Source organism: Elephantulus edwardii, unplaced genomic scaffold (genome assembly GCF_000299155.1).
Source record: "Elephantulus edwardii isolate Elephantulus edwardi_28Jun2011 unplaced genomic scaffold, EleEdw1.0 scaffold00137, whole genome shotgun sequence".
NCBI classification, from domain to species: Eukaryota; Metazoa; Chordata; class Mammalia; order Macroscelidea; family Macroscelididae; genus Elephantulus; species Elephantulus edwardii.
The window spans coordinates 2403074-2417296 of record NW_006399887.1 but is presented as its reverse complement, the minus strand read 5'-3'; the positions used below and the strand labels follow the sequence as shown (position 1 = coordinate 2417296).

At 34.5% G+C, this 14223-nt stretch overlaps 1 protein-coding gene across 2 annotated transcripts in view; it reads left to right on the top strand.

The window, feature by feature from the left end:
• The window catches only part of OCIAD1 (OCIA domain containing 1), a 39742-nt gene extending 27758 nt beyond the window's left edge, over positions 1-11984 (top strand). The window contains exons 5-8 of one of the 2 annotated variants that reach the window (XM_006894154.1): positions 1166-1301; positions 2892-3067; positions 7281-7433; positions 11947-11984. In XM_006894154.1, the coding sequence (XP_006894216.1) occupies positions 1166-1301; positions 2892-3067; positions 7281-7433; positions 11947-11984 (503 nt within the window). The remainder of the gene's footprint in view (positions 1-1165; positions 1302-2891; positions 3068-7280; positions 7434-11946) is intronic. The other variant, XM_006894155.1, reaches the window with a different exon arrangement.
• The last annotated feature ends 2239 nt before the right edge of the window (positions 11985-14223 follow it).

Sequence of the window (14223 nt, the reverse complement as noted above, 5' to 3'; positions counted from 1 at the left end):
AGGGCTATTATACAGAGGTCGCTATGAGTCTCAAGTGCCTCAATGGCATATAACAACATTTCTAAACTACGTAAATTATTTATAAATAAGGGAAATGAAACAATTTTGATATATATATTACGCTTTAAAATATAGAAAAGGTAATATCAAAAATTTAACTATTAAAAAAGTAATTTCCTAAGAAACAACAGTTACCAGTTTTGTTTTGTTGTTATATGCCATTGAGTCAACTATGACTCACAGCGACCCCTTTGAACGACGACTCTGAAACTTGACCTATCCTGAGCCAACCCCACCGTCCCTGGTAGACCTGACCCCACTGCCACAGACACTGTGTCAGTCCATCTCCTTCAGGGTCTTTCTCTCTGCCCTGATATTCTACCTTTCCAAGCATGATGTTGTTCTCCAAGCACTGACCTCTCTTGACTATATGCCAAAAGTATGTAATATATAGTAATTATTAATTACATTTGTTTTATAAAGATGTTTTATAAATTCTCCTGGTCTACTTATAGAGAAAGTTGTTGAGATAGTTTGATTAATCATAATTATGTGTGTTTGAAAAGGGAGCTCAATATTTTAAAGAATAAATCTCTTTAGCATAAGTTATTTATATTTTGTAATATGGCTAATAGGAAAAATGCCAAACATTCCTAAGAAAGGCTTTTCATGAAACTTTCAGGTTAGCCCTTCTTTTACACGAAAACCAGATACACAAATAAAATAGTAACCACATTTAGAATAGTTATTATGTGTCTTCGAGCTGGCTATAACTCCTAGCAACTCTTTGAACGATAGCTCTGATCATTGCCCTATCCTGAACAAGTTTCACTGTCTCTGACACACCTGCCACCCCATTGCCACAAATCACCTCATCCAGGGGCTTCCTTCATAATTATTTAAAAAGATTTTTTGTATTTAATTTATCTTACTTTGTAACTGACTTGGCAAGTAATATGGGTCGTATAGGAAAAGAAATTGTTTTATAAGAAAAGAATTTGCCAAAACCACCACTATTAAGTTAGTGCTCTAACTGGTTCCTCATTCATTCCTTTTCCCATTTTACCTTTCTATATCAGGAACAAAAGTAGGAAATTTACAATTTATATACATATATATACTGATACCCGGTCTGTTTTTTTTTTTTTTTTTTTAAACAAATAAGTTGCGTGTATTATGGGATATTTTGCTGGAAAGCTTTCTTATGTGAAAACTTGCCAAGAGAAGTTTAAGAATCTCGAGAATTCCCCTCTTGGAGAGGCCTTACGGTCAGGACAGGCACGGCGACCATCACCATCTGGGTAGGGCACCTTCTGATCTTTATATAACACTTTTTTTTTAAGGAAGAAAATACTGCCATAATTCAAAGCATGAAACTTTGCCTTACTGGAGACCATTGGAAATTTGCCCTTTTGCTGTAGGTTAAAGCTAATTTTAGTTTAGAAAGTAGAGCAAGACTTGACTACCATTGTTTTAAATATAGACTTCTATTCTACTGGGACTATATGTCCTAGAATAAGAGTTTTATCTTGATTTGACTTGACAGACATCTTTGATTACTGTTCTTTGGAGTTTTCTCTTGAATTCCTAAAATTTTATCAATGTTATCACTTAGCAAACTTGAACTTTACTTTTAAATGTGTATTATTTAAATAAATAGGAGGAAAGTAAATTGAGCAAAAAAATATTTTCTTTAAAAAAAACATTACACTGTGGCTTGTCTTTCTAATCTATCTTCATGCAAAGAATTATTCTCTCTTAAATAATTGAAAAAGTAATCTGGTATCTGAATACGTTTCTGGTGTCTATTAAATTAGAACAAATATTTTGTCAGCATATGGCAAAGGTCATAACATTTTAGAACCCCTTGAGTGTTTTTACTTCTGTAAACTGAAATACAAAATAAAAATTAAAGCCACAAAAGTGTCTTTTATAATTTTATGTTTATAAGAGAAAAAACACATTTAGTTTCCAGTGAAGGAAAATGAATGGTAACTTACCTTAATTAGTAGGATTTTGGTGAAGTTTCTTAAACGTGATATTGAACTTACAAAGCATCATAATGGAGTACTTTTAATAAACTGAAAAGGATAGAGTACACAGTTAGATATACATAAAATTATCTTTTGGCAAAACGCATGAAAATATTGGAAGAAGGTATACTTTCATGTCAATCAAGATGACGATGATGAGATATTTTATAGATTTTCTTTTTTTGCTTATACCAAACTTTTCATAATGGAGTCATTTTTCTTATAAATTAAACAGTAAATATTTAAAGATTATGAAATGTTAAAATTTTCAAATTCTTAAGTCATAATACACAAAATAATGTTTACTTACTTAACTGATTTGCTTCAGATTATGGCTTGGTGTTAATTTGCAAGTATAGGTAAATGAATCTATGTGGATAGGTAAATAAAAACGGATAAGGTAATTACATGGATAGGTAGAGAAATTACTGTTACTATAAATGCAAGCAACCAAATGAAAGCTATCATTAAACCTGTAGGTAAATTAGGAAAATAATTTCTATGCACATTGGTTGTAAAAATAACTTCCCAATTAATGTAGAAATTGGATGTACTTACTGAAATCGAGCTTAATTTGGACTCCTTTTTTCTTTCCAAGAAAATTTAAAACTCTTTATAATTATCTTTAAAGCTTGATGATTAGAAAATAGCATGTAAATATTTTTTGGTTGTTATTTAGATAGATCAGGACATATTGTAATATTTTTGTGACAAAATGGGACAGACTTTTTTGTTTGAAAAGAACTGTGTTAAAAATACCATTGTTTTGGAAAACAATATAACTTATGTATCTTAGTATACTTAAGTTTAAACGATGATTCGGTCTTTTTTCTTAGATAATGTGATTTGCATTTTCAGGCACTATTCTCAGAAGTCGAGATATGACTCCAGTGTTGGTGGTCATCCCTCCTTTGTGACTTCTCCAGCAGCAGACAACATAGAAAAAGATACACTTCCTCGTTATGAGCCAATTCCATTCAGTGCTTCCATGAATGAATCTACTCCCACTGGTATTACTGATCATATTGCCCAAGGTAGAAACTTCTCTTGAAATGAATTTCAGCATTTTAGGTCCAACGTATGTATAAACTTTATTTGATGAACTTTTCTTCTGGCTATAACCTGTATGTTTCAGCTTAAACATGCTGTTCGCTTTTTCATTCATTCGTTTCTTCATCCAGCATTTCTTGTGGACGATTAGGTGCCAGGTACTCTGCTAGATATGGAAGAAATAAAGATGATTAAGAACTGAGTCTTATCTGTAGGAAATTCTCAGTCGGTTTGAGGATTACAGAATGTAAGTGAGAGAAAGTAGAATTTGTGTTACGATCTGGATTTACATTATGATTGGCATGTGCTAGCACTGTGTCTGGAGAGACTAATAATACTTTTGAAGAGCCTTTAGAATTACATGAAATAATTAATGGCATTACCCAAGAAATAGTAGACTTATAGCAAAGATTACTTTTCTCTCTTCTTTCATCCTCATTTTCAGTGAAAGATTAAGGAATTAGAAACAGAGTATAGCTCCATGATTCTTTATCTGAAATTCTGAAATCTTAGGATTGGAAAAACAGATTGTGCTTTGGGGTTTGTTTGTGATTTTTTTTTTCTTGCTTGCTTATTTTAGTTTTCAAATAATTTGCTGTAAAATCTGACCTGATTTGACATAAAGCGATGTGTAGTCTTTACTTAAGGATGTAATAGAGTGCTGCACTGCGAACTTAAAAGGCTGCCTCTCTTGCAGTTAAATCTGCCAGTCACTCTGAGCTGTTGTAGGATCGTGGTAAGAAGTTACGCTACATTTCCAAAGGCGTGCAGTTTGAATCCACCAACTGCCCTGTGGGAGAATGACCGATTTCCTTCCCTGTGATTTATAGCCTCTGAAAACTCACTGGAAGGTCAATTATGAGTCATTTACAACTCACGGCACATACCAACCGCAGCATTCACTCTTCGAGAGAAAAATGGGCATCTCCTCCTTTGCAGTTTACAGACTCTGAAAACCTGCTGATGGGTCAGCTCTGAGTCCGTTTAGACTAGATAGCAATGACTGACTGCAGACAGTGTTTACTTAATGTGATTTCTCCCCCCTTAGACTTTACGAGAGGAATATTAATGTATGTAGATACGCATTGCTTCTTCAGACTTCTGACTCAATGGTAATATAAGAGGTAAATATTCTCCTACTTTGCTAGAATATGAAAAGCTGAATTGCAGAATGCATCTAGTCTAGGATAAAGGTTTGTGGCCCCAGAGAATACTTCTTGACAAAGCCTGCTATTGGAGTTAAGCTAATAACTGGGCATATAGAAGGTTAAAAGATAAGGATTTTATTTGAGGAAACTTTGTGTGTAGGCTGAAAGGAGTAGAAAAGGAGAAATTGGGTATAAGTCAAATAAGATTTCAGAGGCTACAGAGGACTTCTAATGGATTAGGATGTAAAGGTAGTCAGTAACTGTATGTCGTTAGGTGCCATCCAGTCAGTTCTGACTCCTAGCTCTGCCCAGTAGAGTGAAATCCTGCCCAAACCTGCACTAGGCCCACAGTCATTGCTGTGTTTGAGTGCATCTGTTGAAATCAGTTCCAATGAAATTAAAATGTCAGTCACTTATTTGTATTGGCAGAAGTAGAATTGTTAGTGTCTACTCTATTAGACCGTGAAAGTATGGAATATTCCCTTCATTGAATGCAGTTACAGTGGATAGAGCTCTGGCAGCGATAAAAAGTTGTGCTGCCAACTTAGAAGACACATGGTTCAAAGCCACCATCTCTTATGAGAGAAGATGGGCAGTGTTTGTTCTGTGTAATTTATAGCCTCTGAAAATCCACTGGACGGTCAGCTATGGGTCGTTTTGTTTGTTGTTTTTTGCTTTAGACCGAAGGAATAGAGAGGCTAGTCACCTTAGATGGAACAAGAGCTAAGAGACAACTGGATGTTAGATAATGAAAGAGATTGTGAATTTTGGTTGAGAATGTCTGAGAGGCTCGAGGGGGCATCCCCTTTAATTTAGGAAGCAAGGACAACTTAATTATAAAGGGAAAGGGTAAAGAAGGTATATTAGGAGAAAGGTAGAAAGTTACTGGCTTCACTGTGTCTTTCCATTTTTTTCGATTCAAGATCAAATACATTCTGCTTATGTTCTAGTAATTCATTAATCATGCATCCCTCCATTTGCATGAGAAATTCCATGTTACATAATATGTTTTCTACATACACATAACCAAAAAGCCCTTTGATACCTCCCCACACTCAGTCTAATGCAAGTCATATTTGAATGCTTATACCTTCCACAGCTGTCAATCTGTTCACTCCTCTGCTAATAATCTTTCTGCTGCTGTTCTCGCCTGGGCTGGCAGTGACCTGGCCCAGTTGCTTTCCTCAGAGATCAGGACACTTTTAAGTCCTATTTACTCTTTTCAGTTTTGCTTTTTCATACCAGAAATTGAGAATTTTTAGTTTTTCAAAGTTGAAAGTACTCCCTCTTATCTGCTATGGGACAAACATAGTTTATTACAGCTAGATGTAAGTCAGTGCTGTTTTACGTTTTCTTATTCCTTCCAGCTCTTTTATAACCTTCCCAAAGTAGTAAATCAGACTCCTACACAGTGCAGGTGTATATGTGGTAAAGTGCTCCTCTGCAGGAGAAGGATGCCATAATGCTTCCGTAAAGATTTAGAGCCTCAGAAACCCTACAGGGCAATTTTTCTGAGTCCTGTAGGGTCTCTCTAAGTCAGAATCAACAAGTTTGGTTTTTTGCTTGTTTATAAAATGCAGTTTATTTTAGTTTCTCTTTTAGAAGTGGAAAAAATCCTCCCCAGTCTTCTGTTTTAGGTTTTCATGACATGTCACAGAATTCCAAAACAAAATAACTTTTAAAAAAGTATTAGAACTGGAAGGAACTTTATAGATCATCTATTCAAACGTCCATATTTCACAAGATTGAAAGGAGTTTAGTGATTTGCCCAAGGATGTTCACTAGTTGACAGTGACAGACAGGAAATGAGACTCAGAGGTTTCTGAGTACTAATTTACTACACATTTCAGGGAGGGGAAATTAGTTCAAGTAAGCTTGTAATATAAAGGAAATATGAAGCGCTTTTAAATGTAACATATGGTTGTGATATTTTATTCGTGCTCTTTAATCTAGAAAAAAATGTATTTTTAACCATGGTATAATATTAGAAATAATTAATAGAATTTGTGTTTGTTTTGAATTATTATAATTTACATTATGGCAAATAAAAGATTAAAGTTGAAAATTTAATTTTGCTTTAAGAATGCTAATTTTTTCACTCAGACCTTATCATTGTATTCTAAAAGTGTTTGTTTTGAATAAAAAACATTCTTAGAGTTCTTAAAAGCTTAATTTATTAAAATATTGTACCTAATTTGTATATGTTACCAAAAAAACTTTCTTAAAAATAGATTTTTGATGTGATATGAAAGCATTTGTAGTTATGTAATTATTAGTTGAATATTTTATTAGTATTAGTTAATGATCATAATAATATTTATGTGGCCTCACTCGTACTTTCTATAAGCAATGCTCAGTATTGGTCCTGTCATTATAATTGAGAATAATTAATATCATTGTTTGACTCAATAATACATATTGTTAATGATTTGACTGTAATCACTTGGATAAGTAGTAAATGCTGGTTCCTAGGTCCAGTAGTTTGAACATTGCCACTTCTTTATGCCTTAATAATACATCTCTTAGACCAAAGTGAATGACTACTATGATTAAAAGGCAATATTTTATACTTTTCAAAAGTTATTTCCAGTTATTTCTGATTAATATAGAAGTAGACAAGTAATGTTTCAAAATAGTTGGTAGTTGTGTGGATTGAGAACATAGCAACATTGAGCTGATAATATTGCTAAATAAAATAAAAACGCTGTCAGATTTTCTTCACTTGTCACCAATAGAAAATTTATTTTTCAGTCTATACACAGTACAACTTTCCAGTTTAAAACACTGGCTTTTTAAATGAGTTAAATTGTGCTGTTACATTTTATAGTATCCATTCTTTTCTGGCAGTGTTTGATCCCCCTCATCAGCTGATTGTAAATTTTATAAATAAAAACAAACTGAAAAGAAATGTTACTATTTTTAATTCACTTAGAGAAAATACCTTTCAAATGGTGATATTACTTTGATTCTTCATCTTACTATATTTTTACTGTAGGCAAGGAGTAATTATTCAAATCCTTTTATAACCATTTATTAACTGTTGTTTTAGGACCTGAGCCCAACCTTGAAGAAAGTCCTAAAAGAAAAAATATTACTTATGAGGAATTAAGGAGTAAGAACAGAGAGTCATATGAAGTAACTTTAACACACAAGACTGACCCCTCAGTCAGGCCTATGCAAGAAACAATGCCAAAAAAAGAAGGTATGGTAGTTTAGTCTAAATCACTTTGTTTTTAGAATTGAAAGTGTAACATTAGTTAAAGCATTAGTTAATGTGTATTTTAATACTTCAGGTAACTAAAATTCCTTTTAAAAACTAAAGAATAGTTATTTCACATTTATCAGTTCTGGGTTTTTTTTTCCCCCCCTTAAAGTATTCCACATACTGTCTTTTTAGAAGGGAATCAGATATTAATAGCAGCGCAAGGAGTTCAGGTGGTATAGTTTTTAACATACTGAACTGCTAAACAAAAGGCCAGTAGTTCAAATCTACCACTCCTCCTGTGAGAGAAAGATGGGCCGTCAAGATTTACAGCCTCAAAACTCTAGTGGAGGGTCACTAAGAGTTGGAATCAACTCAGTGTCAGTGGGTTCTAGTGGTATGACATAAGATAGTGAAACTAGCTTTCTAATACAATTGAGAATTATGCATTCATTTGACAATTTTTTTCCTCTTACAAATAGAGGGTCTCTTTCCCCTTTCCATCCTCTGCCCCCTAAGGCATCTCTTGAGTCAAACCACCTCTAATTACCTGAGGTTGATAATCCAACTGTAATGTCACTTTTGGCAGAACCAGATTAAATAATGAGATAGATTTTCCCCCCTAGATGTAAAATTCAAATAGTTTTATGCCTTGTAAAATAGCTTTGAAAGAATTTCCAAAAGAGGAATTTGACTTTTTTTTTTTTAAAAAAACACAACAGAATTCCCAACTCTAGTATTGCTTTACAATTAGTTAAACATTTTAAGTTAACAAAGTAGAAAGTTGTAATAGGTTTTTAGTCTTTTTGGGTAAGATTGACACTGCCCAAAGTAAAATTTCTACAGAGAGTTTGCACTCTAATAAAAATTTTTAATGAAATTTTGCTGCTATTTTCAATACCGAATTTTCTTTATTAAGAAATTTTAGTGAATATATGATTGTTTCATTAGTTTCTATTTATCTCACTAATGACTAAAGGAAAGAATAGGTCCTTGATACCATCTTGAGTTTTGTGTACAGAAAGAATGCAGAAATACATTAAAATCTTTGGTATTTTTTATTATGATTATTTTATTTAATTGTTGCTATAATTTAGAATTTTCTTGTTTTTATATGGAAACAGGAGTGAGTGGCATCCACTTCCTAAACAGCATGCCCCTGGAAATTCTGTGAACTTTGGTAAATGATGATAGTTATAAAAAGGCTTCAGGCTTTTTGTTCATAGGGTCGCAGTCAACAACATAGCAATGAGAATACCTTTGTGATATTACTGATAGATTGTAATCTATAAAATTGTTTTAATACTTAAAATCTCAAAAATAATTATCATACATTTTCTATTTTAGTGGTCTTCCCTTTGTAATTTGGAAACACTCATATTAGTGCTTTGCTTTGCTAATTGACCTGCTGATTTAGACTGTGAAGCTCTGTGAGAGCATGGAGGAATCTTTTTCTCATTTTTGTAACCTTTTCTATTATGGGCACCATAGTGCTTTATACTGAAAGATCAAAACTATTTTGACTGAAACTTTAAAGTAACAGAGGTTAAGAACAAAGAAAACAGGACTCTTTGGCCTTGCTGGATTCTGTGGGTTTTTTCTGTGAACATTCTTGAAATTCTGTTATGTGGACAGTAATATGGAGTGATGGCAGTTCTTTTCTTTATGAAAAGAATACTGGTTTGTTTGGTTTTTTTAACTTGATATCATTTCAAGAAAGAGCCAATTGTGAAATAGTAACAATGAATGATCTAGAATGTTCTGTTCTAGAATCTAGACAGATTGACATGACTGTACTTGTACAGTATTGATTACAGCATTCAAAGTTTCACAAGTGAAATTGTAGATTGGTAAATTCTTAAATTTGAGATTTGGCACGTTATAAGCAGTATATCCTCTACCAATGGTCAGTGTCTAATTATAATGATTTATAGTGTCTTTATCATTTTGTTGTTTGTTGTTGTTATGTGCTGTTGAGTCATTTGCAACTCATAGTGACCCTATGTACAACAGCCCTAAACTCTGCTCTGTCCTGTGCCAATCTCACTGTCTCTGATACATCCATCCTGATTACCCCAGTCATTGAATCAGTCCACCTCATAGAGGGCCTTCCTCTCCTGCGCTGTCCCTCTACCTTCCCAAGCATGATGTCCCTCTCAAAGAACCAGTCCCTCCTTACAACATGTCCAAAGTATGTCAGATGAAGCCTCAGAATCCTTGCCTCCAAGGAGTCACCCGGTTTAACCCTCTCCAGGGTGAATCTGCTTGTTTTCCTAGCAGTCCATGGTACCCTCAATACTCTTCTCCAGCACCACAACTCAAAAGCATCAATTCTCCTTCTATCCTCCTTAGTCATTGTCCAACTCTCTGATGCATAACAAGTGATTGCAGAGACCATGGCCTGTATCATGCACACCTTAGTCTCCAGAGAGACACCATTGCTCCTCAGAACTTTGGAGAGGTCCCTAACAGCAGACTTTCCCATGGCAATACATCTTTTAATTTACTGGCTACTGGTGCCGAGAGTGTTGTCTGTGGAGCCGAGCAAACTAAAGGTGTGAACAATCTCGAAAATCTCTTCACCACCATCCTGATGCTGCCAGTTTGCCCAGTGGTGAGAATCTTTGTCTTCTTGACATTGAGCCTCAGTCCATCGTGAAGCCTTGCAGTCCTTGACCTTCTACAGCAAGCGCTTCAAGGTCCTTCTCAGTTTCAGCAAGCAGGGTTTGTGTCATCTGCACAACACAGATTGTTGACAGATCTTCCACCAATCCTGACCTCACATTTTTCCTCATAGAACCCAGCCTCCCGGATAATCTGTTCTGCGTACAGATTGAAAAGTTATGGAGACAGGACATATCCCGAGCATACGCCCTTCCCAATTTTGAACCATGCAGTCAGTGTTTCCTTGCTCTGTTCTGACAACTGCCTCCTTAGCTAAATCAAAGCATAGTATTTCGTTATAAAACATTGATTAAAAAAAAATTTCAACATTAGTGAGTCACTCCTTTTCAGGTATAATTTAATTTATGGACCACCTTTTAGGACTGCTCTTGTTAATTAAAGAGCTCTATTTGACTTAAACAGCTTTTATAAACTAGAAGTGATGATAAGGCCATCCTCCTAAAGTGAATGTATGTGAAACACATACAGTAGTGAGTGACACATAATGAACTCTGATTAATCAATTTTAAAAGTATATTTATCTACAAAAAAATAGACTTTCTTACTTTTCTATTAGTAGCATCTTAATTCATTGTGACAAATGACATTTCTGATTTAATACAATATTTCCTTTCATCACAGTGATGCATGATAACTTTTTTATGTTTTCTCTTTAACATGAATAATGTTGTGTGGAGTGAAATCAGCTAGTTGTGTTTTAACCTGGCTAGTTCGTTAACTCTTCTTACCCTTTATTCCTCCCTGGTAGTTTTTCTTTCCATGAAATATTTTTTCCTGAACAAATCAGTGTGTAAAATATACCATGTTAATTTTTCTGTTCTTGCCTTTATTGTATAAATTATAAATGGAGTATTTTACATCAAGACTTTAAATTTTTTGTCTCAGAACCTTTTCACACTTAAACATTGTTGGGAACTCTAATAAATGTTTTTGTTTCTATGGATTATATTTCCTGATACTTAACAGATTTTGAATGAAAAATATGATACTTAACAGATTTTGAATGAAAAATAATGACAATTTTTAGACACATATTTCATTAACTATCAGAGGAGTGGTGTCATCAGGTATCCTTTAGCTTTATACTCAAGAGCAAGGGTAAGGGAAAAGGCAGACAGTGAAGGGAAAGGGCATGTCATTAGTGTAATAATGAAAATAGTTTTGATTTTGTGGACTGCCTGAATGAGTGTCTTATGTTTCTAGTAAACACCATGAGACTTGCTTTTTACCTCGTTATGATTAGTTTGGTCTTGTGAAGAGCTGTGACATGTTTAAAAATAAAGTCTATAACAAGCAGAAATACTGAGACTGTGTTTTTCTCAGTGGTAATATTGCTTATGTGAGAGAAGACTGAATTAATCATAATATGAAGGCTTGAACTTTTTTAGTACTGTGTCTTTTATGAAAAACAAAATGAAAGTAATCTGTTTCTTAATTTTTCTCAGGTTTAAAAAAGTATGTGCTGTAATATATGTCATGTTTATATAGGTAATGCAGTAATATTGTGAAGATTTGTGCTCATATACTTTACTAGGCTTGTACCTTGGGCAAGTTACTAATCTGTTTTCTCTCACCTTTAAAATGGGATTTATGTGCGAGATTGTTTGGAGGATCAGAGATTTGTATAAGTTTCTTAAATAGTGTTTTTTCAAATTTATATCTAATCCCTAGTTCACAAATAAGTCTAGCTCCCTTTATAATTGAACCTTGGCTTTCATGTGCATTTATTCATGTAAGAAAGAAACTTTTCATCCTTAAAATTACAAACATGAAATCATGCTACTTACTTACTATTTGGAATCATCACTTGTTTGTGCTTTCTTCCTAGTCAAAGTAAATAAGTATGGAGATACTTGGGATGAGTGAAAAGTGACCTCATTGGACCTACTGAAGGAGTTTCACTGTCAAGCTTCATCCGAATGGTCACGAATGTCTGCATGCTTTGAGTTGAGCAGCAGTCCTCATAAACATTTACATCTCGAGACTTTATGGTTTGGCTTACTATGATGTTTTCAACACAGATTTTAATGTTACTATTATGTAAATGTACTCACCTCGGGAATTACACAAATGATGGTTTTAAACAGGATTGTATACAGTTACAAATTTGTTTTAAACATTATAGGGCAAAGATATGCTTAAAAAATTTTCCAGAGATTGTAATCTGTTAAATCAGCATATGAAAAAAGAAATGATGCCTGCATGTGGGCTGGGGGTGGGGGTGGACACAAGCATAGGCTTTAAGTGTTAAGCTTTATATCAAGAAAATGGTGAAATCTTTCTCCAGTGTTTGCTGTGTTAATATTTACAATAAATAAATGTACAGGAACATGCAACATCTCTCATCTTCCTTTGTATTTTATTGTTTGTAGTTTGTTAATTTTAAATACAGTTATAAATAATGGTGTGGAGCTCTGATAACCAGGTGGCAAGAAGCTGTGCTACAATCCTGAAGGCATGCAGTTAGAGGACAACGGCTGCTCGTGGGAGAAGAATGGGCAATTTCCTCCTCCTGTGCTATTAATTGCCTCTGATAACCCGCCAGAGGGTCGTCTATGGTTCTGACCCTGAGGTACTCAATATTAAAATAATGATAGGATGACAGTGACTCATGAAGATAAATCTCTACACAGTAAGCTGCTAAATGCTCCTCAGAAAGCCAGTGGTCATATTAAAAAAGTTTGCAAATCCCAAGAGATTGAAAATTTGTTAAACTTAATGCCTTCAGTCGTGGTCAACTCTACAGCACATCATAACATAACTGCCTTCAGTATTGAGCTGATGTTTGTTTCTAACTCAAGTGAGTTGACATGAATTTGTGATGTCATCTAATATATGCTTATCCATATTACATTTTTACCAAAACCATATTCTGGTTAGCTATTGCAAATCATCCCAGAACTTAGTAGCTTCAAACAAACTTTTTTGTCTTTGGTTTTCTGTGACAATTAAGGAAAGACTAAGCTTTTCCTTAGGGGAGGCTCCTGTGTGATTTACTGCCTCTGAAAACCTACCAAAGAAGTCTTCTATGAGTTGGTTCCTATTGGACAAGCCGTTCAGCTGCAACCAGCAAGTTTTCAGGTTTGTGGTCAAATTGTTAATTGAGCTGGAACACCGAAAGGAGACAACTGAGACCTGGCCAAGAACAACCTCTCCTTCATTTAGATTCAAGACTTAACCATACCATGTGGGTTGGTTTGAATTTCCTGATGGTGGTGTGTATTCACAGTGGCTCAGCTGTTTACCTAGAGATCTGGCGCAAATGTTCCAGCAGGCATGTCCCAAGTTGGAGTACCTTTTTATGTCTGACTAGGCTTATGCCTATCAAAGGGAAGGAGCATAGAACCACCACTACCACTTCATCACATAATAAGTACGCATGGGATAGAAAGTGGTGTGACTTACTTTTTTCAGTCTCATATTTGGTGATGATAATTCACATCCCTCCCATGTGCTATTAAAATTCATTTATCTCTTTAGAACAGTAACTCTTAGTCCAGAAGCCCATCTTATATGTGGATCTCCTAGGGATACGTATTTGAGTAACATTCCTCTAATCTGATTATCTGTGAACTAAACAATCTATCTGTCCTCTTTTTCCCAAACCCAGTAATAAAAGCATGACATTATTACTGTAGATATTTTCAAAAAGAGGAAACAACTGCTGGAAGAATATTATCTTTGAAATTCTGAGTCCTGTTAAGGGCAGAGCCCACAAGAGATGTCTTTTTAGATCCATAGCCTTTTGTCCAAATTGTGCTATGAAGGACTGCCTTAGATCTTTTTGAGGTCTTGAACAAAGATTCTTCTGCCCCACTTTGGAAATGATTTCCGCATTGAAGCCATGTCTGAATTTAAAGAAGAGACTGTTCTAGTCCTTTATAATTTCTCCCAGATTCCATTTGAAAACAGAAGAATTTATTCTTTATGTCTCTTCATTTTGTTTTAGGGAACTAGAAAAAAAAGCCAAATCAAACTCCCAGTTCTCTGCCTGAAAGTTTTACCCAATCAAGCTCATTTTCCTGTTACCACCAAGTGCCCATTTTGCTCCTGTGTATGCCTTAACCACCAGCAGTCAGGAAATCAATCAAAAGATGAATTGCAT